Source organism: Antrostomus carolinensis, unplaced genomic scaffold (genome assembly GCF_000700745.2).
Source record: "Antrostomus carolinensis isolate BGI_N321 unplaced genomic scaffold, ASM70074v2 scaffold22795, whole genome shotgun sequence".
Lineage (NCBI taxonomy): Eukaryota > Metazoa > Chordata > Aves > Caprimulgiformes > Caprimulgidae > Antrostomus > Antrostomus carolinensis.
In genome coordinates this window covers 7332-34711 of record NW_010314587.1, presented here as the reverse complement: position 1 = coordinate 34711, position 27380 = coordinate 7332, and the positions used below count along the sequence as shown (strand labels likewise).

The following is a 27380-nucleotide window of genomic DNA, read 5'->3' as shown; positions in this document are numbered from 1 at the left end:
AACTGCAAATGGTTCACTAAATCCTGGCATATCCAACAGGAATTTGGTGGTGACTGCCAGAAAAACAGTATTTAATATGAATTCATAGCTGGTTCTTAAGCCATCTCAATTTGCCTTTGACACTATCTGTTTTTAACCACTCCAAAAATGGGCTCAACTGGACAAACAAAATGTGAAGAGGAACCTGATCATGCCTGTGGTGATTACCAATCCATGTAGAAAAAGTCCAACCTTGATCTGGTCAAAATGGTTATTATAAACTCTCAAATCCCAACAGGATGATACCTGTTTAATGAATCATAGAACCTGTTTTCAGATGCAAGTAGATTTTTCCACGGAGATTCCCGTCTACGAAGGGGAGAAACACTACCTTAACAAGCTATAATAGGTCTTAATTTTGTTCAGTTTTAGCACCTTAAATACCATGGAGTTTCACCACTTGTGTTCCAAGACTTCTATTTGAATATTTCAGGAAATACTAAAAGCACATAGCTTAAGTCTTTTCAGTGTCTGCTACAAAAAAAAAAAAAGGGTCTGATTTTAAACAGGACAATATTATTTTAAAATACTTAGAACACTGACTCTGAGTAACAGCTCCTTCATTGTCTACCTCTGAAGGTCTGAAGAGAAAGTTTTGCTTACTTGTCAGTTTCTTAGGCTTTGTTTAATCCCTACAAATGACTCTTATCCCCTCTGTAAAGGTCAGAAGCAGGTTCTCAAGCCTTACCAGGTGAAAGATATTCCCTTTTGGCAAACACACTGTTAGTGTCTCAAATAGCAGCACCCTTTGATCATCTCACTCAAAGAAAGTTACTTTAACAAGCCTCTTGTTGAGATAGACTTGGCAACTGAAGAGAATTATGAAAAATGCAAGGATATTAAAGAGAGACTTCTACTAATACCTTTTCTTTCTTGGTTTGTGAAACATTTCTCATCCTGGAAGGGCAAACTCTCAACACTGACTAGAAAATTCTAACAGCAGTCTTAAATGCATGGTATGGCACCTTCCAGCAGGTTATGACAGCATTGGAAAATAATACTGACATTCAATAAACATAGAATTCTTATTTTGGAAGTACTTTCAGAGTATACACCCAGCGAGGCTCTCATCAAGCTGAATTCTATCAACATTTTCCATTGGATGACTGAAGACAAAAGCTTGATGGAGAGATTTTCTCAATAGGTCTCATGAGAAATCTCAGAACTCCTCTAGGTCAGAAAGCATTCATAAACAGACCTCAGTAACCTCGGAACTTCACCAGTCTAAACAAGACCAGTGAAATAGGATGCATGAAACAGTTTACAAGAAGCTACAGCTGTAGGGACAGGTAGAATGAAGACTTAAGGACATCCCAGACTCCCTAAAGGAGTCTGATACGAAGCGTTGCCTTATTTATTAATCCCTTCACTTCCCTTTCTTCAACTGTTTATCCATGGGGTATCTATAGCCAAAGGGCCAGGTCAGCAACTGTCTTAATATGAAATCTAAAATGCTCTTTAGGATTCCTCACACACATTGTTCCAGTGACAAGTTCCCCCTTAATAACATGTACTGATACCTCAAGCTACTTAAAAACAAGAGACCTTGGTTAAAGCAGGTACAATCTATCAGGAGGTGAGAGACAAGAAGGTAGGGAGAAGTCAAGGCTAAAGGTGAAGCAGTATTTTGTTACACTGACAGTATGGCAAAGAGGACATCACCACCCATCTCACCTGCTTTTTGACAAAAAACAAAGCAAGTAACCAGAATCAAGGCTGCAGACATTTTAAGCTCCTGGACTTAAGTTATTTCTGATATAGGCTGAGTATTTAGTGCTGTGTTTTAGAACTGGAGACCTCAATGGCAGCCTTGACCACTTAGAGAATAATTGGTTTTTCTTCTCTAATCTACAGATCTTGCAAAGCTGTTTCCAACAGTCCAGAATTTTAAGGAGAATCCAAGTAATTTCAAACACAGCATTCCAAAGTTTAACATGTCCTTTTTGGTTTCCATCAAGAAATTCAGGTAACAATGTCAGATTATCACAGGTCAGAAGCCTTTAACCTCTGTAGGCAGAACATACAGGAATGCTAGAATGAACCACCAGCCTTCTGCTTAATGCAAATAGCAATTAAAGAAACCTAAAAAAAAAAAAAAATCGCTAAAGCAGTCATTTGACCCTTTTGCACTACTGAAATGCCTAACAAAACGCCCACTGCCTACCAAAGTTCCAGCTGAAAAGTTACCAAAGATTGGTGTATTGGGTCTGGCTGAGATGGAGGTAATTTTTCCCATAGCAGCCCTCAGAGAGCTGTGTTTTGTATTAGGAGCTAGAAAGGTGTTGATAACACACCAGTGTTTTGGTTACTGGTGAGCAGTGCTAGCACAGCACCAAGGCTGTGTCTCCAACATTTCCCTCCTCCAGTTGGCTGGGAGTGGGAAAGGTCTTGGGAGGGGACACAGTCAGGACAGCTGACCCAAACTGACCAAAGGGATATTCCATACCATAGGATGTCTGCTCAGAAATAAAAGCAAGGGGAACAGAGGGGGAAGGGGGACATTCGTTATTTATGTTCGTGCTCCGGGAAACCACAATGCCTATGAGGCCCTGCTTCCAGGGAAGTGGCCAAACTTCGCCTGCTGATGGGAAGCAGAGAATAAATACTTTGTTCTTTTGCTTCTGCATGCGCAGCTTTGCTTTGCTTCTGTTAAACTGCCTTTTGTCTCGACCCACGAGTTTGGGGTTTTTTGTTGCATCTTCTTTTCTCCCCTACCCATCCTGCTGAGGAGGGGGGTGATAGAGTGGCTTGGTAGGCACCTGGCATTCAGGCAAGGTCAACCCACCACAATAGGTTAAAGCACTGAAGGATGTATAATATTTCTGCACTTCTTCAGGATGGAATTTCTTGGATTGGCATGAGACAGCTACAGAACACTGTCACAGAATCAAATCTTACCAAGATGCCTTAAATATCTAGATGACCATTCTAAGACTAGCACAGAAATAGAAAGGAGAAAACCTGTTCACTAAATTTACTACTGAATATATGAATAACAGAACTGAATTTGGTTTTCCCTTGCAGGAAATTTCAGACTTTAAAATTTAAAGAAAAAGAAAGAATTAAACATTTTTGTAGGCAAACACACACCTTAATAATTGAAGTTATAGACCAGCAATTATTAAGAAATCTTTTTAGGTTTTACTTTCAACTTTACTGTCAAAAATTTCAATTATCATTCTCCAAAAGCAACTCTTCATTCTTAATTAAAACAGCCAAAAGCAGTTTCACAACAATAATTTTAAACCCACAAATTTTGCTTTTAAAACACTAAGGTGATTTTTGCTATTTTAATCCAGTATCCTTAGCAGTATGAGCAACAACAGCAAACGTAAGGAAAAGATAGCTGGTACAAAAGGGAGTACCTGGAGATAACAGGTGACTTGCTTCCATTCACTGTATTTGTTCTTTCCCAAGGCTTTCTTGTTAGTTCTAGAAAACATAATGAGGAGATTAAAAACCGTCTTTTTCTATTCATTGTGTAATTTACATGAGGAAACTTCAAGTACCTGGCAACTCAAGTCAGCCTTACTTAGTTTGGTGATCGTTCTTTTGTTTGTTTTACTACATTGCATTAGTTCTTTCATATTAAGCTACCTCCTGTTGTATTTGTCTTATTTTTAGCCATACTATTATTTATGTTGTGATAGCATCTCAAAGTCTCACTTTTGTTCTAGACCTTGTAAATGCCATTTGATTCTTAATCCAAATGGGAAAAGGTCTGCCTATACTTTATTTACCCAATTGGTTCAGTTGTGAAACCTGGAATTCTGCAACTATAACCAGACAGTCACCTTCGAATACTGGGGGAAGACCTTTTTAAGCTAAAGGAGTTTTCCTGAGCTGATAATGAATAATATAAAATTAATTCAGTGCCAATTTCAGTGAAGTGACAGCAGGGATGATACAACCTCATAGAACTAGAATACCTTTCAGCAACGAGGTAGCTATTTTCCAAAGTCTTATTCCCAATAAGACACTTCTAAAGTTGCAATATATCATTTCCCCCTTTCAAAATAATACAGACTCAAAACTAAAGGTACATTGCTCTGAGATCCAGAAGAGGTTGTAGTTTACTTACCACCTGTCACACTACACGAAGTCTTACTGTGCATCTCATCTCCTGTCTGGACAACTTATACTCTATGGACAAGCAGTATATTATACACTGCAGAAGAGGACTCTTGGGCCTAGTCTATAAGCATGAGCCTAATTTGTACTCAGGTTTAAAATTCACACAACAGAAAGACTTACTTGCTATCACTACTCAGGACTTTAATGTGCCACTGATCCTATGAGTCTTTACTTCAGATATGGGGTTTGTTTATTTTGTTCCCTTTCTTTTGTACTGCTCTGCTAAGCTGGGCAAGCTGAGAGGCAGAAATGCCCTTTCAGAGTCTCATATTGACCAGGAAGTTCTCTGGGATGCAGCTAGATACTGAGAAGAATATCTGGACTGCAGAAGTCTGCTAGCATAGCCTGTGACCCAGCCAACTACAGGCTGCCAGTGTTAGTAATAAGTCTTAAGCTTAATTTGATACACCAGACTTCAGGACTTGTCCTGCCACAGGAGTTACTTTAGCAAGATTTTAGTTGTACATGCAAAATTTAGAAGCTTTTGCTATGGCTGCAGCTTGCTCAAGGACCACATGATCATCCTTATCTAGCTGAAACAGCAACATTATCCAAGGGTCATACGTCTGTTGCCTATCTTATGGTTTTGAGCTTGTTTTGTTTATATTATTACCTAACATGTTTTAACCTAGGTTTTACTTAGCGTTATGTGACTGTGTGTTTCCTCCCCTAAAAGGAATATACCATATACAGAAAAGGACTAAGCCACAGGAGGAGGGAGGGAGAGTGTACTGCCCTTTAACAGAGTTGAAATGTATCAAAATAAATGTAAGGAGATTCAAGCTCAGGACAGAAGAAATGTCTCCCCTTTCAACATCACACTTCACCTAACAAAGAATGTGGAACTCTGACAGTTCACAACAGCAGCACATAGGAAAGCTAAGCACAATGCCAAAGAGGTAAATGCTAGCAAGTCTGTGTATAACAATTTCAGTTATATTATTGGTGGTAATTAGACATAATTACACAAATTTTTAACCTGGCCTCTGCTCACTATGCCAAGCATTCCTCTTAAACATTTTCAAGACACATTCCAATGATGAGGTATAGCATTACCAGAACATTTTACATCACCAAGAAATTAAGTTAAATCTCTCCATTGGAAGGAAACAGTGAAAAACTCTGGATGCATTTGATATTTTAAACAAGTTTTATGAGGCTTCTTATCATGACAAACAATTAAAGGAACCACTTCACTTCCAGTGTTTTCTTATTTCCCTCTTTTGGGTCTATATTATTAGAAGTGTTCCAAAACCAGCCATTTCCCCAAGGCTACTATCATCACTGTGTTTAATAGAATGAAGCTAACTCCTAAGCTAAGGGGAGGGCAGGGGGAAGAAAAAAAAAAAAAAAAAGACAAAAAACTTGCTTTCTATTAAGTCATTTATTGCCTTGCAGTCTAACTTCCTTGGACTACCAGCTGTATCTCAATACTAACAGCTTTCCAGTTATTTCTGTCTGGACACACTTAGCTCCTTTCTATCTCACAGCCAGTGGCACCTGCATTTTGTTCATCCCACAGCTGTGGTCTTCAATATTAAGGCCTGCACACCATCAAGTGGCTGCATCATCTAGTGAAGAAGTATACACACAGGCAAGCAACCAGCTGAAAGCTAGAACATACTGAAGTCTGGTATATTAACTGCTTCGTCATTTTTCTTCTGCCTTCTGCTTCCAGCCTCTTTTGGGAGGACAAGCTGCAGGTTATATGGCACATCCTCCCCCTTTTGTATGCACATAGTGGGAGGTGGTCAGGGTTGCTAAGGGTACAAGAAGCTACTGCTAAAGGACAGGAAAAGAAAGTCATGAGTGTCACCTAAGTCTGTGAAACACAAACATTTACAGTATGAATACATATGCATGCTGACAATACATCTTGGTCAACTACAGACTTGGTGAGATGTAAGCTTTTCTTACTGACTGCAGCAGAAGTGTTAGCTACACAGTTCCAAGCTCTGCCACAAGTACTCCTCAGCAGAGGAATCATGGTTAAAGAATTTCTGCTCCATAGAAAGGACACTTGCACGTGAGGGAGTCTTTCCTAAAGTACCTGGAAGTGGCAACTGTTTCTGTCTGACCCTGACAGTCTTGTACATCTGCCCTGAAGGAACAAACCACCGTCCCAAATTGTGTCCTGCAATGACTGAGACAACTTGCTTTCACGTTCACTACCAACTGCTTTCTGTGCATCAGCCCCATGGTTCAACCAAGGGGGACCCTATACCAAGTACAGTGTTCCAGTGGGTGTTCCTTTTATTTGTCATCTTCTGAAACATTTCTGAAACAGGACCCATTCTACAGCAAAATGCCAGGCTGTAACTATGGGAGAAGAGTCAGCACAGCTGACTGGGATTTGTCATGAGGTTTCCACATCATGAGACACAGAGTTCACAAACCTGTGCTACTTACCAGGTGTGCTTGTTGAAGAAACCTTAGAAGCTGAAGACTCTGATTCTTCCTGATTAAACAGGAGGAGAGAGGGAGAAGGGGGAGAAGAAGAAAAGAGAAAAAAATACACCTTTGACTCTTATGAATTTAACAGATTAATCTCAACTGTTTATCTCACTTTTTATATAGATTTAAATGCTTCTGCTCAGTTGTATGTAAAAAATGTGCAAGCACTGCACACTTCACAAAATAGTGGCTATTTATATATGCATGGTAAAGATAAATAGTCTGTCATGTATACCATTAGAATCTTTCTCATAATCTAGTACTGAACAATGTGAAGTAGATAAAATTTGTCAACTCACAGTTTTATCTTCTTTCTGCTCTGGTTCTGTTGATCCCTTTTCAGCAATTCTTCTCCTATAGAGAGAAGACAAAAGTTACCAAGATCAACATGGTTTTAAGATGGAAGAATGTTTTTTAGTGTAATTAAAGACATATACACCTTGATAGGTATATAACTGAAAATCAGTGTTTAAAAAAGTATTTTCGAAATACTTTCAAGGACAAAGCCCTTCTGCCAAAGCGCCTGCAATTCTTTCTCCTCTTGCAGTCCACATCAGCTCCCCTACTGCTGCACAAAGACTTACACAGAAGAAAAGTACTCAGTTACACTCAAGTAAAAATGGCTATTCACAAAATGTTACCAAAGCAACCACATGAGAAAGGCAATGTTTATTTGATCCTTAGCCAGCTGCAAACAGGCACCCAAAATCCTACCTCTACAATGACTAAGCGGCTGGAGCACAGCAGAAACAGCTCCTTACCTCCTGGCCAGCAGGGCACTCATTTCTTCCATCAACCCACTGCCTCCCAAGGGAAGTGGTCCATTTCCACGACTACTATCTGTTTTAGATGAAGCAGAGCCGCCTCCTCCTCCACTTGTACTGGAGGAGTCTTCACCCTTCACAATACACAAGATAACAGCAGATGTGCAAACAAAATGATAGCTGACTTAATGAAAGAAGCAAAGTTCACATACAAGAAAGAAACAACTGTATAAAGAATGTGATGGGCTGGTAGTACATCCTGTAACGCTTTTTTAACAATGAATTAAGCCTACCCCAAAAAGTCTTGATACTGCTAGTAATCTTGAACAAAAATTACAATCAGACAGGGTTTAGAGACAGGAATTGGAAAAAGAAAGAAGAGTTGTCTGTATTTACCCGTGAGACTTTCCTAAGTTTGGCTCCAGCAAGTGCAGCCGCTAGTCCAGTTAAAGGGCGATTTTCTTCAGACACAAATCCCACTGAAAATCCAGAGGTGGGGAGAGGGGGAGCAGGAGGTGGAAGGGGAACGGGAGGAACTTGGCTAGGAAGTGGAGGAGGAGGAGGAGGTGGTGGTGGTGGAGGCCCTGAAGGTGGAAGTGGAGGTGGTGGTGGTGGGCCAGGAGGAGGTGGGGCTGCTACTGAAGACTGAGCTGGGCCAGAGAGTAGGGGTGGTGGGGGAGGAGGTGCAGGTGGTCCTTGGACAACACCTAGTATCAAAGAGAAAACAAAGAAACTATATTAAGGATTTACAAAAGAAAGATCTTACTTCCATTGAAATACTGGTTCTTTTGCTCAGTTAATACCGGTAAAGGTCCTTTTTATAGGCAAGAAAACACTTCCAGTTTCAGCAGGTTTTCTTATTAAATGCACTAAAAATATTATATAGTGTGCTATGAGAGATCAGACAGTTTCAGAGACGTTTACATACAAAACCCCTCCAGTCAGGTTATGTGCTGCAACCAAGAAGAATCTTACACCAGGAAACAGGCAAAGCTTTTCTAAAGAGTTAAGTAAGGTACGAGCACCATACCATGTAGGAACAATACTGTGTGTTCAAATGGTGCTAAACACAGAGTGACTTTCCATTGTATTAACAAGTGTTTAACATACCACCCAAACATCTGAACCCTTGAACTGTTTGAGTTCCAATGCTAATTTATAAGGTATATAAAAATCTTTCCTCTAAAAAACATTCCAGGAATCAACTTTAATAATTTAACACAAACACTAATTAGTGAGTTAGAAGACTGACATATTTTAAGCTGCTGGCAACAAGCTCTTCTATTTTTTTAATCTATGTTTCCTTTAATGCTTTAAACTCACATTGATATGCAATGCAAAGTGTGTTTTGAAGCAAGAATATTCTGATGATTACTGTGTTGTTATTACAGGAATAGCTTCAGAAACTATGACTAAGAAAGTAGCCCCACATCTTCGCCCTTTGCTCAAATTGCCATAAGCTACTAAAAATGCTGCACAACCACCTTAAGCAACCTCTCCAGGCAGGAATTACACACAAATCTTCCTGGTTTCCTACCCTGCTAACCACTGTGTGAATTTCAAAGCCTTTTAAACTCTCTTGATATCACTCACCATGCAATTGCACACTTTTATTCCACACCACAAGCCACTCTATTTCCACTCCATCATAGAGTAGCTCACACCTTCACTTAAGAGTATGGTATAAACAGGACCTACTCTGCATGGCTTGTGTTGATGAAGCCACAGTCTGCCCATCAGCCAGAAGCCACTCTGCCCACACCTTTAGCTGAGCTACTGCAGACTTATGTACAAAGACCTAAACCTATCAAACCAATATAAAAGCAGGATTCAGATTAACAAAGACATTCACACCAATGTAAAACATTTCTATGATATTGGCAGAGTGCCCATTAAGACTGTCACCTGCTTAATCAAAGTTTTTTCCTGAAGTCTGTTTAGCTACACTGGTAGAATACCACAGGAAGACCCATGTGTGTGCATATATGTATCAAAATATGATCACTGTGCAGAAAGAAATGCTGAAGCGGTTACATACTACTTTCTAAATTTGAAACTACACAGAGTATCAAAGTGCTTCAGATTATTCCTTGCTTAAGGTCATTCACATGTCCAAAGCCACACATACATTCATCCACATCAGCTGCCATTAGGAAATTAATGATGCTGCCTATTAACACCATGTTCCAAATAAACTAACAGTGCTAGATTTACCGAGCGTTTGACAAGTGAGAGCTCAAGAAACCAGAACTGTACTTATGGCAGGCCACAGAATGTCGGTTCTTCTCCGCGGAGCTTTGAAGTTTCCCTTACCCCAGTTTTCCAAATGGTATTTCGTTGTGCTATTAAGATCACTGCAACTTTGGAAGCATTCTATTAATTCTTTGGGGCAGTTACAGGCTTTGATACCAATTGGTTTCGACTGCATTCCTGATTAGTGCATTAGTAGCAATAACAGAAAGCCTTACCCTGCTGGGTCGTAGGTTCAATCGGCTGAGAGGCTGCCTGCAAGACTGGCTCAGAAGCAGAGGAGTCTCCCAGCACAGAGTTTAGAGAGTTCTCAACAGAGGCAGGGGTAGCTGCAGAGGGAGAAGGGAGAACACTAGGCTTGGATGAGGGAGTCGAGGCATTCGGGGAGTTGGGAGAAGAAGCTTGAGGTCCAGAGAGTGACAGAGGCGGAAAGGAAGGCAGCGGGGGGGGAGGAGGTGGCGGAGGAGGAGTTGGACCTGAGGTAGAAGGTGAAGGAACCGGGTAAGCCAGGTTTTCAGGAAGCCCATTAGGAGCCGTGGGAGACGTGGACATTTGGGTCGCTGGATTAGAAGCTGACACTGGTAGGACAGGTCTCGGACCAGTAGCTTTGCCTGGTGGACTGCTTATCATTACTGGAGGAGATGGGGGAAGGGGGGCAAAACTGGGCGCGGACCAGGCAACAGGCTTTGTATTTGGAGGCAAAGTCGCCGGGGCATTGACAGGAGAAGGGGGCCGAGAACTTTTGTTGAGTGGACGAGGAACTGTAGCATAATGGGGGAGAACAGGGTGGAAAGCTGAGCCTAAAGATGTAGCAAAACGTGATGCAGAGTGCCTTAGAGGCGGTGTAGGGGGAGTGGAAGTCGGTGGTGCAGAAGTCACTACAGCGTATTCCGGTGTGGCCTCTGACATTGGTGCTGAGACTGCTTTTGCATATGATGGAGGAGGTGCTGAAGGAGGCTGGCAACTGGAGTATTCAGGAAGTGGAGTGCTATACGGGGAGCTGTCGAAAGATGGAGCTGGACAGAAGATGTAAAGCAGCAGCAAAGGCAGGATAAAAAAAGGAGAAAGAGAAAAAAGGGAGCTAATGAAGCAACAAAACCAGCATTCAAACAAAATGTATAAATGTAGACTACAGTTAGTACCAGAGGATTAGGCACAAGTGAAAATACTGTTAGGAAAGTTTTACATATTATCAACAGCTGCTTTTAAGTTTTACCAACTATTTTTGTGCCAACATTTGAATTTACAAGTACGTTCTAGAGTGAGTTTTCTCAAATCCCATCTGTGAGATGGATTAGATATAGGGTTGATTAATCAGTCTTTTATCAGCTTTTATCTTCTTGTTTGGTTGCAAACTGCAAGCAAGTGTAGTGATCTTAACATTTGTTACAGCTCCACTAATAAAACTCATATCACAGGCAGCAAGAAAGTATCATCTTTTTCTTCCCCACAAAAAGCTCCATCGCAAACTTGAAAGTACCACAAATAAATCTACCAATAAAGCCCCCTGCTCCTCTAAAATTACTAGCTCTTACATAGTATTCCTTAACTCTTACCATGAGCTGAATCCTTATGTAAATTGAGTTTGTTACTAAAGAACAACCAAGTGCTTGTCTAATGTTCCATTATATTACTACAATGAGAAAGCTTTCAGTTACCACTGGATACATTTCCGCAGGCAGTGCATTATCTTATCTACAAATACATATAATACATTTAACTGAAATGTTACTACAATGATAAATTAAGCAAGACTTCATACTGAAAGGCATTTATTGCACTATTATTTTACTTTGCCTTATATAGGTACATACCCTCTCCATTAACACACTCGACCTGATACATTTAGGGGTTTTTTTTCCAAATTATGTGAAGAGATCACATTGTTGAATAGAGCAAGCAACAATAAAGGTATTTAGAAACTTTAACTCATCATACTTCAACCAACATTAGAGGTGCCCAACATGATTCAAGTTCTTCAAGCAATCACAGTACAGCAATGGAGTGAGCAAATAGTGAAAAAAAAAAAAAAAAAAAAGTTATTTCAGAGTTAACGGAAAATTATGAGAGCAGAGTCAAAGCTCCTGGACTTCTTGCCATTAAAAAAGGAAGCAATTCCAGCAATAGAAGCCTGAAATACTGACTCTTGTTACATAACTACTTCCTGCCCTTTATTGCTTCTCTCCCACTCCATCACCCAAACACATTAAGAGTAGTCTGGTACTTGAATACACTCGGTTTTGAAATTCTTACCAGCATTTGAAATTCTTCTCTCTCTTTCCCATTCCAATTGTTCCCTTTCCAACTGTTCTTGTCGTTCTCTTTCTTGCCTTTCCCGTTCAAGTCGTTCAAGTCTTTCTCGATCCTGCCTCTCCTTCTCTTGTCTCTCCCTTTCTAGGCGCTCTTGCCGTTCCCTTTCTTGCCGTTCTCTCTCCAGTTGCTCCTGTTCTAGGCGCTCTCTTTCAAGTCTTTCCCTTTCTAGCCTCTCTCTCTCCAGCCTCTCCCGTTCCATTCGTTCACGATCCAGCCTCTCCCGTTCCAGCTCCTTCTGCCTCTGTTGCTCTTGCAACTGTCTACAATCATGAAAAAAGGAAAAAGACTAAGCTGCAAAGCAAAACCCAAAAACGTCAAGGAACTGTTAGAGCACAAGAAGAGAAACTCATCAACAATCTTTGCATAAGTGAGAACAAAAGCACAGCGTTTGTACCTACATAAAATTCTTAATTCTACATGTCATTTTTTCTGAGCTGGATAATAGTTTTATTATGTTTACAGCAAAAAGAATCACATATCCAATTTCCTCTTAACTAATTGAACGTTCCAAGAGACAGCTTTAAATAGGTAAGAATAGAAAGCTGGTGCTGCTGCTAATTTACTAACTGATACAATCTTCCCAGTTTGGGATATAGGGTTACATTTGTCCTTTTTGCATGGTATTTTATACTCCAAGAAGTGAATAAAAGTACAGTGAAATAGCAGTAACACAAATACTTACTAAAAAAAAAACCAACCCCCAAACAAATGATGTTTTTTAGATAAACTAGTCAGACAGTATTTATCCAAATTTTACAGAAGCATCAAAATGTACACATGTCCCTCTCCACTTGCATAATACTACACGCACATACAACATAACCCTCATCAAGGCAAGAACACCCTGAAGGCAGCGGAAAACTGGATATGGTCAGAAGAAAATTCAGGGTGCAGCACTCCTGCAAGGAGCTGGCAGGGTTTCCAGCTCATGGGAGTCTTCTCAAATGAAAGCACAGAGGGAGAAGACATGGAGAGGAAGAAAACAAGTAAAATACCAGGCAGAAGAGAGATAAAGAATTTCCTAAGGGTAAATTAGGCAGGGTAAATTAGCAATAAAATTTGCTGACAAAGTCACTAGGCTGGTTGAAAGAAAGGACTTTCCTACAAAAATACAGTGAAAAAAGCTGTAATGAACCCTTTTGCTTTTTTCCTTTTTTTTTTTTTTTTTTTTTTTTTTTAATATATAAAAAAGATACATGTTTCTAGTTTGCTAAAGTAATAGCTTTTTGGTTTTCAAAGCTTTTTTGTCTCTTGGGAGAACTCACCACTAAAACAAAAATTAGGCACATCTTCTTCAAAGTTGTGGCCAGTATGTTTCTGCCAGTGTATATATGATTGAAAATGTTATTGTCCTCTATTTGAATTCTTATTTTAAAAAAAGATATTTTAAAAGAAAAACTTGTATATAAAGCACACAGCCATTTTTTTTCTGCCATGCTTTAGGTACAAACTGAAGATAGCTTCTCAACAAATACAGAGCACAGCCAGCTTTTAACCATAAAGCAAAAAGGAGACACCCAAATTTCAACACCTTAAGCTAATAGATATGTATTTTCTATAGACTGCCACTAGGCAATTTTATTTGGAAAGGTCATTGGTAATTCTATACTATACTCTTAAAGCCATATAAAACTGAAGTCTGACAGGGAAGGGAACTTCAGCTATTTCACTCCTATTTATGCCTAGAAAACATTGGCAGAATTGGAAACCTCAGCACATGCACTGTTACTATTGAAGTCCATCCTCTTTCAGGCCAATGTGTTTCCTTTATAAACAAAACAAGTGACAAATATTGATATTTCATAAAGTTCCAGTTAAGCACAGCAAAAGGACTTTTCCCCACTGAACTTGTTGCCTAACTTCCTCAGAAGCAGCAAAACAGTTCTGCTCCTATATCTGTTCTTCCCTCAGCACCTGCTCTCCCATATAACAAAACTGTAACAGCTGTCACTAAGAAATTAGGGCTGCAACTCAGCTTGTTAAATGCTTGATTTTTAGCCTCTAAAGTCCACCAAAAAGTGTGGTAATTGACTGATACATATTTGGAACTAGTAGAAGACTTCTACAAAATACCAACAGAACACAATATAAACCCCAGAAATTTAAGCTCCAAAGGAGGCATTAAACATATTTTTGGCATTATGGTTTTGCTTGCTCTGTACTGTACAAAACTAGTTTTACTATGTGCTCTTTTTCCCTCGGATAAAATCTCTTATTAGAGGAAAGCGGGGTTTTCATAGTGGCTAACTTCAGCTTGGTCATCTTAGGCTCTCTTTTTATAAAGGAGAAGTGGATGTACATATGTTTGTAGCTAAAAGACTATTCAGAGCAGAAATCAACATTTACAAATTCCAAAGCAGCTTTTCTTATTTTGTTCATTCTTTTTCATTCATTTGCCAGAGATTAGCATATTCTACCTAGAAACATAACACACTGTTGATCCTAAACCCAAAATGTAAATAAGCCATTTGAGGTTATAAACATTTCATGTTATATTGAGTTTATAAAACTAGGAGGGAGAAATTCACTGGGGTTAACAACACACCAGGCAGCTGCCAGATATTTAACACAAAAACTTTCATCTACACAGGACCTGAATAAAATAAATTATCATTTTTAAACAAACATTGAGTGATTCAGTATTTAACATTTATTTTTGTAAAATAATCCTCATTTTCCATTTCTTCAGGAAATAAAGGAATAAAACCAGAATTTTTTTAAATGTACAAATAAAAACTATGAACAAGTTGAGCCCCTTGCTTACAATACAAATGGTCTATCAAGAGAGGGCAGCAAAGTACCTTGCAAACATTTCTTATATACAATTCCCATGCAATAAGATGAGATAAAATACACCACCGTTGAGAGTAATTTTAATTTTATTCTTTGTATATTGCTGAAGCATCCTCTTTTCAACAAGGAAAAGCAAAAAACCAAACCAAACCAAACAAAAAATATAAACCACTAAACAAAAAGCCTACATACAACATCTCACTAAATTTTAAAGTCATTTTAGCAATTTTAATAAACCTTTCCAATAGAAAACCAAAAGCAGCACAGGTAAAAAGATCAGTATACCAGTAATGCAATCAAGTTGCTTTAACACAACTTAATCAGCAAGGATGAATTTTGTAAACTAAGAAAGAACTACACCTTAACAAGTGTTACCGTTGTAGCTTAAAAAGAACTAATTAAGAACTAAGAATTAAGAACTAATTTTGCTTATTAAAAATAAAAGATCAATTTGTTTGCATTAAATCCTCCTAGTTTTGTTTAGTTAGTATTAGGTAACATTTTATTTTAAAATTCTGTCAGAGATCAAAATTATATTATGCAAAAGCATTAGGAGATTAAGAAGAGTCATTACACATCAATTAAAGCATTTCTGAAGTGTCAAGACTTTGGTAGTTCTGAAGCACAGGAACATTCAAGAATATTGTGAAAGAAATAGGTGAAAATCCTTCAGCCTTAGCAAGAACAGTATCTAGCTACCAGGACAACTTCTGAAAAAGCTAAGAGGTACTAAAAATGCCCCAGAAAGTTATCTTATAGTGAAATGCTCATTATACCAAGGCAAAGTGATTCCAATTATTTCAGAAGTGTGAATTACTGGAATCTAAGAGCTAATTTACATTGAATAGCTGAGACTGCTACAAAAACTGTACAGCATGTCAGTCATACAGAAGGTTCTGTCACACACGGGTTTAGATTCAAAGAGTCAACTTCAGAATTTCAGAACGGCTGCTAGCTTTATCACATATCCTATTCATGAAACTGTCTTTTTGGATTTTAATTAGCTTACTGTAAAAAAAAAAAAAAAACATTGTAGGAAACTTCACTTTGGGGTGTTTGGGGGGTGTATCTTGATTTTTTTTTTTTTTTTGTGGTGTTCATTTTAAATTAACTTACTTTAATATTGCAACAGTTTTAAAATTATTTCCTCTCTTGTACTTCTGTCCAGTTAAGGAGGTATAAGGAGGTATTGTCAGAATATGAAGAAAGTTATAATACTAACTTGTGACTTTTAACTCTATCAGCATTAATCCTGCAGTTCTTTGGGCAGTCAAGAATCAGGAGAATGACTACATTCTTGAAATAACTCTGCTCATTGCATTTTTCTCCTTGTGTTAAGTACACACTGTTGCATCCCTTCTGAAAAAAAAACCAAACCCCACATTCCATGATGGTGAAAGCGCTCAGAGTTTCTCCTACATGTCAATTGCAAAACAGAACTGCAATTAATTTATTCATGTACACACAAAGCCTTCCTAGTTAGTTCTGAATCAGATCATAAACAGGAATAACAATTAAGAAGTGCTACCGTTTCAGCTCTTGATGTTATGTGAAATGAGCCAATACTACATGTACACCGAGAAAATTTTCTACTATGCATTTCACTACATTCAACAACTACTATGTGTGATGATCAACTAGGCAACTTGAAAGCTAACCCAAATTAATAGTATCCATTACACCTTTAGATCTCTATTTTTGGGGGAGTGTGGGGGGAATAGGTGGTTGTTTTAGCTTCTGCTCCTGGAGGTGAATGACTGACAGAGATCCTGTGGTCCTTTTGCTAAAGACTTCAATATAATCAACCAAAAGAATTGAAGCCTCAATCAATTATCTTAAAATATGGCCATTACCACATGGGTTGAAGGGAAGACAAAGATGTCAACTAGATAGACCTCAGTGTTTACTAGTAAAACAATATTCTGTGTCAGAGCAGACTTAATAGCAGAAAGAACCCATCCTTTTCTGGAACACTCATCACATTTAAGCCTGTACTTTGTCATCTGCAGAAGAGTTACTGCAAGTGTCTCAGTTTGTGGAAAGACCGTCCTTTCACGAGAGAAAGTACACCTCAACATTAAGCAACTCTTTGTGCCAAAAAAAGAGAGCAAGTGTCACAAGGGCACCAGGAGAAAAAAAAATCTACAAGTATGTGAAACTATCACAAAGTAACAAAGCCATTGCTGAAACAGTTTGTGAAAGCAAATAGCTGACTGCTCTGGCAGGTCACCTTGTTTCCTCCAGTGAAAGTTTTTCTGTACAGTCGCATAAATCTTCTGGATTCTAACACTGGCTTGCTTTGCTCCTGGAGGCGAGATGAAGCCATTAAGTTTTTCCCTAAAAAGATGATAGGAAACTACACCGAGAAGACCATGTATCAACTTGAATAACAGAATTCAGCCACAAACCCGAAAGGCTTCTTGTCACGAAGCCAGAGACATCAGAACCAGAGATATTTCCATGAACAGTACAGACAAAAACATCTTTGTATCACATCCAAATTCAATAGGCACTGAGATGATAGGCATTCCAAGATGAACAGAAACTGGTTTGAAGTATTTAATTTTAAAACTAACCGTAGAAAACAAAGATCCAAGACAAAGCCTCCAGAAAACAAAATATCTTGAGGAACAGATCTGACGGAAGTAATTGCTGCATTGACTGAGAGGTCAGCTGCAGGCAGACAATACAGAGTATGTGACAGCTGTTAGTCATCGTTTATGAACACACCAATTTCATATTCCATTCTTTCTTGGCTGAAAAACCTGCTGTCAAAGCAGGGCATCAAATCACTCAGAAAGATCAATAGGAATACCAGTCCTGTTTTGTCTGCTTAAAGATGCAACAACAACAAGGATGGGGAAAAAAAAAAAAATCACTAATAAGATGAGTGCATTGAAAAAGGACACCAAAAACATCACTTGAACCACTAAAAAAGTAACATGGAATTAAAAATGGTAAAACAGATTCTCTTGAGGGGAGATTTTCAAGTCTGTGTCCTACACTGTTTTTTGCTTTGTTTTGTTTTTAAAAAAAGCCCAAACAACAGTTTCTTGCTTGTGCTGTTACCTGTTCTAAAAACATGGCATGGCAGAAGACAGACACAAGGATGACACCCAAAAGGCAACATGTAGGTTGCTAGATTATTGCTAGCTTAAAACACTGCAGTAATACATTCTATACTAGCTATTCTGAAAGCTACCATTAAGATATTCTGTATAAGAAACCTAATGTGATTATACAAAAGTATTCAACACCAGATGCATCTTTCATTCTGTGCTTCACTATTTAAAAAAAAAAAAAATAAATTAAGTTTTATAATCCAACATAAAAAAGAAATCTAGGACTAACACTACTATGTCCAAGTTCTAAAGGTAAGTGTATAATATCAACTATAATTAAACCTTCATTCATCAATCCAAACCAATGGAGTTGTTCGAACTGTGCTGTTGATCTGGCCATTAAACTTAACTTTACCAATTAAATAAATTTCAAAATACGCTTAACTGTTAAAACACATTCACCAATTTTAAAAATTGCATTGCAATGCCTAGCACTATGAAAATGTCTGTAGCATTCCAGTCCTAGAGTCTCAGTATGTCTAGGCTTTCAGGGCTGCCTCGAGCTCTTGCACCAGCTCCTCTAATTCTGCCTTGATCTACAGAGCAATAAACAAGACGGTAATGTTTGGAGTTTTATTCTAAAATGCTGAAAGCCCCAGCATGTGGGCACAGATAGCATTATCTAATCCAACAGTCACTACCTACTAGAATACATCTCACATGATGGCTCTCCTCCTCCCACCACTGAGTCACTGCAACAAACAGAGCAGCTGGGCTGCAAACAGGCTACACAATGTGTAGCTGAGCTCCGGGCGCCAGCACCAGATGCAGGGTGACCTCAGATCCATCTGAAGCATGTTGTTGTCTACAGAAGAGCAGCCACCTTGTGACTGCAAGGAACTGCATGCACTCCATGGAAATCAATTTAACCTGATACAGTCAACCTACTTTATCACTGTTAAAACTGCCATGGTCATGTAAACCTACTGAAAGCATATCTCAAGGCCTACACAATAATCCTTATGTACCATGGAATAAACACACACCATCTCCCAAATTTCATAATTCATTTACAAAGAGAAACTATAGTCTAAATCACATCAATACAGATTGCAAATTTCCATCAAACACACATAGACTTCACTGAGAGTCTTTGTGAATAAAAAGTACACTTGATGCACCAAGAACATAACCTCAGCAGAAGCGATCAATATTTAACCTCTCTGCATCTTCCTAAGCGTTCTCAATGTCATGAACTTCCCTTTGCATCACCTAAACTGATCTCTTGCTATATGCTCTCACTGAAACCCTTACTAAGTTAACTTTTTTCCCCCAACCCCCTCCCAAGTGCTATGCAGCCTGGACAGCTTCTACCTGAGCATACTGCACATTGTTTCAGAGAAACCCAGACACGAGCTAGTCAACTTGATAAAATAAGCAAGAAAGAGACACTTAGAAGATCTGCAAATTCGGTCAAAGGCAAGAGGTTTGGGAAGTAAGTTTATGTATATGTTCTGGAACTGACAATTACTTCCAGCTTCAACAGTTGTGGGCCTCTGGTTCTTTAATGAATAGTGAAACTGTTTCAAATTATGTCTTTTTTAAAAAAATTGAATCAAATAACACTTTATACCTTACTTAATGCCAAATAATAAAGGCATTTAATTGACTACAAGTAGCATGATTCTGAAACACTAAGCAAATCTAGAGGTCATTATAGCTATTTTTAATGCCCAAGCAGCTTGCCTCTGATTGATCGTCATTGCATATAACACTTCCACTGTCAAATTTCATTTTCCCTGTACACTAGTACTAAGATATCCTGAACACTAGTATTTTATCTGCAGGTTGGTGTTTTTCCACCCTCTAAAAATGTCTAAAAACAGGACACCTGCTACGTGTTACTTCTCATTCCACTTTGATTCTCAAAATCTGCAACATCATCCAACTCCTCTGGTTCTCCTTTTTACTCATGTATCTCAAGTCGCATCAGCAGCAAGGACTTGCTTTGTTCAGCAAAACACCAAATAAAATTTGATTGTTCCCACTCCCACTGATGCAGGAGGAACTGCCTGTTCTCATGCTCCTCCCACTTCCATAGGAATCCTCCTCTCTTCTACCTTAACAAGGAAATTCCCTCTTGGTATCTGTCAAATGCTTTACTAAAGCCCAGGAACATCACATGAACAGCCTTTCTGCTTTTGCAAAATAAAATATTATCTGGGTACTTTACTGTGCTGTGTTTCATCTGGTTAATTATTCTTTTCTTCAAAAGTAGTCCTAAAGCTTTTCACACTACCAAAGTCAAACTAACAGGCTTTCATTTCCTAGATCAAAAGAGATTTAAGGTCTAACAACAAGCATTTGTGTTATAAGCTTAAACTGCATTAGTTGGAAAAAAGAAAATACGAGAAAGAACTAGGTTTTATCAGTCAAGCAAAAACTAGTAACCAGCTTCCACAATAAAGACATGAAGAGACAACTATAAACCTAAAGGTTAGTAGATACAGGAATTCTAATAGACAAAGGGACCTATAAATGCTCTTTGATCAAACCTCATCAAGCACAGTTGTCCTCACCTTGATCTTTTCAATACATCATGTAAATTAACAGTACATTTGAACTTTTCTGGCAAAAGCCAGATTGCAGGAACTCATCTGCACACATAGACTTTGAGAAAAAAAAAATAAAAAAATCTCAGTAGTAGAAAAAAATCTGCTTTCATCAGCAACTCCTCACAGTTGTATATTCTAGTAAATGCGGTCAGGACAGAACTAATTTAATAAAAGGGAATCACAATAACTAATAATGTATAAAAACCAGAACAGTTTCTAATCCTAATTTCATATTTTGCATTAAACAAAAAATCCCACAGAACTGAAAATTTTGCAGGAAAGGGTAAGATTTAAGAGACATTTTTAAAAGTGTTAACTAAGATACTTGTCAGAATCATCCTTCAAGCAACATCCATATTCAAATGCAGCAATTAAGGCAGCAATTTTGCCAATGTAGTCAAAAGACTGCTTAATGGAAGAGTGCTCTTCTCAGTCTGCTGAACATGCCAATGTTACCCAACATCTATAGCTGTGCAGCACTGTAACCAGACAGCATCCATTACCTTTCCATAAAGCGAGTTATTAAGTCTCTGAAAGCTAGACTTGACAGAACTAAGGGAAGAATGGGAAGAAATTGTGAATGGAAAGAAAATGAGAGCCACCAAAAAAAAAAAAGTCATCATTATATCAGAACTCCGTTTTCCAGAAACTTTGAGGGCAAGAAAAAAAAACTCCAAGTCTTCAGGATGAGATAAATAATACTGATGGGTCTTTTTGCTTCTGTCTCCTTTTGTCTTCTGTCCAACTATGCAATACATAAGTTGAAAAGATCCAAATGGCTGCAGGTTGTCCCATGAAACTACCTCAGCAAGCTCAACTTGAAGAGTTCACACTGATATAACTTCAACCTCCTGGAAACCCTTAACTTAGGCATTAAAAAAACCCCTTTGCTTCTATGTAAACCATGTCTCTGGAATGCAAAATCCATGCAGATTTTGTAACATGCACAGCACAGAATATAATCATATGGCAGTATTCTGCTGAACACCCTTATATCCTAACCCAAAAAGCCAACTGCTATATTATATTCATACATCTACTTCAGATTAAAACTCTTTACTTAGTTATAGTCTAAACAATTCATACGCCTTGAAATAAACCCTACTTCCTCAAAATAAGCTGTCCAATAAATGGCACAATTTCAAAAGCAAAGGAAAACTGGAAACAGTACATCTGGCTACTAACTAGGAAAAGGTCACAAGCTATGGGAAAAATCATCTCAAGTTATTAACAAAAAACCTGGCTAACCAGGGACACAAAGTGATGGGCAAACTTTCCTTCCTTTAAATCATAATAGCTACACTGCTACTGAATTGTGTGATGCAGCTTTTTCTTTCAGTATTTCCACATTTTCAAAGCAGCTCAGGAATTATACATGCAATAATTACTAATTCACAGGTAAAAAAAAATAATTTACTGTAGTTAAAAATTAAGATTAGCAAAATATCAGAAAAAAATACTTTTAACTGTGAAATAAAAGGCATTCCTTTAAGTCTATCAGTAAATAAGAAACCGCTACCCTTGTCAGTCTCTGAACTTGCGCTATTTAAAACCAAGAAGCCTCCCAAAAGATGTTATGAAAACCAAACCGTATTCTAGCACAGTCACACACAGTTTTCTTTAACAGTATTATCCTAGACCATGATATAGACTAAAACTATAAGCAAGCTTGAAGTATTTAACCATGACAAAACTTCCTAATATTCCACTGTTGCACTTATGCAAACTTCTAACATTTTTGAGTACTTACGACAGAAGTCGGTCAAGTTTTGGTCCATTGCGTCCCTGAAGGACAACAGGCGGCTTGTATACCCTCATTATTCCTTACAACCAGTACACTTTCTCTGTTTCTAGTGTTCTTGGTCCCTTTATTTATGAAGCAGTGATGATTTTGAAGTTATTTATAAACATTAACTCATTAAATTCCTAAGTGTCAAATACCAACTCAGTGACTCATACTTCTGACAATATATCTATCATGGCTAGAAGAGAAGGTAAATTTACATGCACGAGTAGCACACAGAGGTATGCCATGAACTAATCTTATATTTTAAAATGGTATTTGACATTAAGTAACTCTCAAGTTATTAACAAATACGTATGTCAAGTTGGCTCATTATCAAACAATCAGTGGAATTTATAAACACTGCCTGACCACTACTCTAACAAAACAAAAAATAACCCATATAACAAAAAAAAAAAAAACCCTTAATCTTTGAGGATTGAAAATGGAAGCTGGAGTGTTTTAAAGCTTGATATTACTTAAATGTGTGCACATTACAGAAGATTACAGTTATATTCAAGTACTCCCTACTTTCACAGGGAAAGCATACATCATGTAATAAGGCTTCTTAAAAGAAAGTTACAAACTTATCAGTTCACCAGACGAAATTATTTCACTGACCACCTTATGTGTAATCTTGGCCTTATAAAAACTTCACTGTTTTAGATCACATATCTGGATATAATGGCTTTACAGATTGTCATCACGGCACAGTAAAAAATGTAACCATTCAAATAACAGGCTCTACAGCAAAATAAACAAAGTAATATTACTACTTTAGCACTTTACTCAAAAAGGCATCTAAATCCTTTCCAAAATAGAGAAAAATCTTTGAACCAAAGTAATACACTTTTGTTGACAATGATCTAATTTAATTTTTCAGTTCTCGATTTCCCCAAGATTCTTGAACACTGATTATAAAAGCAAAGGAAAACATCAGATCAGTTGAAGAGCTCTCTTTAATATGCCATTCTTCACCAGTCACTCCTTTGTCAAAAGATTTCTGAGGAAATGTTTCTATTTGTGCCTAGGAAAACCCTGAAGGTACAAGCCACATAATTTAACTCTGAAATTAGTCCTGCTTTGAGCAGAGGGTTGGACTAGCTGAGCTCCACAAGGTCCTCTTGTGGTCCTTCACCTCCACCATGAAGTTTTTCAACTTTAATTTTTATGTAGGCAAACTTCTTTCTCAGAGTTAGATTTGTTTCAAAAAATATTTTTCTGAAATTCTTCAACAGAGGAGTCTGTCAAACGCTACTGAATCCAGGTACACTTAAGGGGAGAGATATCAAACCAGTACTTAAAGACAACTATTATCAAGCCACATCTTGAAAAAAAACCCAAAACAAAACAAAAAAACCACCCCACAGACACACATTTCACAAGCAATAGACCTAACAAAGCTTGCCTTTCTACCGATCCATCACTAACCCTATGTTGCTCCTACATAGAAACATTCATTCCCTTTTCTTGCACTCCCTGTAGTCTTACTCTACCCCTAGAATTCAATTCTGCCCACACTGCCTTCACCCTTTAATGAGACTGGAAATGTCACTTGCAGATACGTTAAAAGTAATATATACCTAAACCATTTTTCCCCAACTATTTACCACCCTCGACATTATGGCAGTAAGACTGGTGTTGTTACAGTCTGAAAGGTGTGAGACAGTTACCACAGAAATTCTAACTTTGGTTTTAATAGAGTTCACTTAACTCTTATAGTCACAGTAGTAAAGAGACTGGAAAAGCATTTGTGAAAGTTTTTAACAAAATTACATGTTCTTCTTAGGCTTAATGACACAACAGCAAGTCTTTCCAGAGACAATCTGGCTAGCAACATGAGTAAACACTCATTCCAGTTCTCCATCCTTTTTAGAGGAAAAAAATCAAATCCAGGACCGGAACTCAAAGAGAACCTTGTATTAGATGAAAACAAGTAGAACACATTGATCAAATGAGAAAGTGAAGCCATAAGAATTCCATCTGATAAGATGCCCTTTACACATGAAAAATTTCAAGAGACTTGCAGAGCTCTTAATATCAGGCAGGGCTTTTTACTGAATATACATCTATCTACAATGCTTCTCTGAAAAGTATTTCAGTGTTATAAATTTCAATTAATACAGCATTCTAAAGGAACAAACAGGAAATAAAAATACTGAAAGCCATTACTGTAGAACAGAAAAAAAATCAAAAGAAAAAAGCTTTTTAAAAGTCTGTCAGAAGAAGTGACATAAAAGACCTTTATCATGACAGCAGACTTGCATGTAAACACATCAAACAGACAGATTTGTAATGAGCTTTGTGCTATTTGTCTTTAAACAAGGAGACTTCCAGATAAAGTGATCCCTGCTCAGGTTTTTACATACTGTAGAAAAGAGACAGACAAGTATGACCAATTCTGACGTAAAAAATTTTCTTCAACACATATAGCTTGTTTATAAAATCTATAATATGAATTATTTCCAAATTAGCAATGTGATCCCTGCTCAGGTTTTTACATACTGTAGAGAAGAGACAGACAAGTATGACCAATTCTGATGTAAAAACTTTCTTCAACACATATAGCTCGTTTATAAAATCTATAATACGAATTATTTCCAAATTAGCAATCTGGTTCTGCTCATTCCTGCATAAACAAACTAAATGTAAAATAAATACCAAAATAGAAAAAAACTTTAATGCCAATTAGACCCCGCATGTTACAATATTTTTGCAGTTAACACTGAAAGTTATTAAGTGCATTTATACCCATCAATCTGGACCACTTCCTATTTATTCAAGGATCCTGTTCCCCGCACGTGACCTAACTCACTCCCAGCATCCCTACTGGAAGGGAACAGCTAATCTCCTGGGAGTATTCTGATGGTAAAATAATCCAGGATTGCACCACAGGCAGTATGCTTGAGACAACCCAAGGGCTTGCTTTTTCCACTTAACCCAGCCTGACAGCACTATCCTAGAAGACTGCTATTTCATACATCCATATCCCAGACACTGCACCTACAGCACTAATCCATGTTGCCACACAACAAAAGTGGGAATATGGCAACGACAAAGTTTGTTCCCAGAACGTGGGCACGTGATCAATACATAGGGATTATCAGAGGGAACTGAAAAAAAGTCCCTATGTTAAAAATACTTCTGGTCTGAAAAATATCCCGCAGGGCAAGGGACAGGGTAGAGCGGCTTCATAATGAAGGGAACAGCTTATCTTAGAGGGCTGCCAAGTGGTCAGGGGAACAGGGACTACTCCTTGAGGGCAGCACAGATATAACCAGTATTGCTACAGCTGAAAGTTAAACTACTGAAGGCCCCATAAATTTACACAGTGAAAGCAGAAAAGCAAAAGGTTTTTTGCTAAAGAACTACCACAGTATTAAGGAGAACAAGCTTTCCAATACAATATTATGATCTAATGCATCCACATTCAGGAAGAAAAACTGTCATTCCCCATGATGACTTAATTCTCTACTTCTAAAGGTTAAAAACTTCCTTCCTTGCCGCTTTCTTTTTTATAAGCGTGTGTCAAAAAATGAAGACATAAAAGTCACTGAAAAATTAATTAGTCTGGTTGAAAACGACAGCAGTGAAATCTTCCAAAGCTCCCTATCTGATAGTCAACACTTATGACAGGCCAATAGCAATTGCATTGTTTGAATGGGTGGAGATTGTGAACAGGAGGTCTAGCTGCAATCAGAGTTTCTATGTAGGAAAGCTGCACTACTGAAAACTGCAAGCATACAAAAACTGCCCTAATGCAAGAGAGTGTCTTACCATTTAATTTCTTAGCATTAGTGAGGAGTTACTACATTCTTTGAACAGCTGTTCACTTATAATACTGTACCTTCTCTGGATTTCCAATTCTTCTTGTGATGGACCATTTTGTACTTGAGAGGGAAGCTGTGAATTCTGTCGAGGCAATGTAGGACCTGGAAGCGAGTACAGATCATAAATTAATGATTCCAACTTCTACTTTGAAAAAAAAGCACAAAAACAAGGAAAAAGGCCAGCCATCACATGACACTATAAGAACTGTTTACTTCTGCTTTTTAAGCCAAACAAGCTCAACAACATAATACAGCAAATAAAAATGCAACAAATGCTACCTCACATATTTGCAGAATGGATTTGTTTCAAATGGATGAAAAGGCTTCATAGAAATGCAAAATAAATTTTATATATGATGGGACTTAAAAGCTTTGAAAAGCACTCCAAGTCTGAGATTTTCTTAAAAAAAATTAACAAGTACTCTTGGAGAAACAGAAAAGGCTCAAAAAATGAAAACACTCACCTAAATAGAACACTGGGGGAAAAAAAAAAAAAAAAGAACAGGAGAAAAAAACATCAGAAGCTTATCACCGTATCAAGAAAAGGAAGATAAAGTATGTTTCTACAGGTCACACCAAAATTTACTCAGATTTTAGCTCATCAACTTGTATCAAAGACCTTCTTTTGTGTATAGGTAACTGTTGTGTCCAAAGGAACAGAGGCATATAGTGAACGTACAAACTGTGCATTCTACAGAGCACAAGAAATGAGATGGACATGCAAATTCATCTTTGACTTTTACTGGGCAATTCTGAATCATACATCTTTCAAATAAATGCATATGCTAGATCTGTCTTCTAAAATCAAAGTTGCTTTTCTACTTTCCTCACAAACATATCTGCGGTACAAAATTATTTAAAAAGAATTAACAGAAGTGAAGAATAAAGAAGTGTGGAATGGAATAAAGGAGATCACAAATGCATTGTTTCTGTAAAAATGGGCAGTGAACTAGGAAATTATTTAGACCACAGTTACACACTTAAGATTATGAAATTTATAAGTAAGTAGAATTAAACCAAATAAAAATGTATCCAGTTCTTAAAAGGTCCCAAAGAAAAACAGTAATTTCTTGTTGATATTCTACCAAACTAGTTAGAGTGATGGAGTTGTAATGAGATCTCCCCCATCTCAAATATCAAAATGTAAAAGTTGTTTGCTGTTTGAACTTGTGAAAGTCATCCAAAAGCATGAAGAGACCATGTGTGATATATTGAGACATCAAGGACAGGCAATCTGCCTCAGACTCAGCAAATGAGTGCCCTGCTTAAAAGCTACACAAAAAGGTTCATTTACTCAAAACAGCATAGTATTGTTTTCACTGTGGTCATAAAGACAACGAATC

At 37.8% G+C, this 27380-nt stretch overlaps 1 protein-coding gene across 1 annotated transcript; it reads right to left on the bottom strand.

The window, feature by feature from the left end:
• Positions 1-285: 285 nt before the first annotated feature.
• Positions 286-26139, bottom strand: ENAH (ENAH actin regulator; the record flags this gene model as incomplete). Its single annotated transcript, XM_010167700.1, has 9 exons — positions 286-348; positions 3405-3471; positions 6583-6631; positions 6927-6981; positions 7389-7525; positions 7788-8098; positions 9860-10657; positions 11895-12214; positions 26055-26139. Coding segments are annotated over 9 exons (1885 nt in total), but the record flags the coding sequence as incomplete, so codon positions are not given.
• Positions 26140-27380: the final 1241 nt, after the last annotated feature.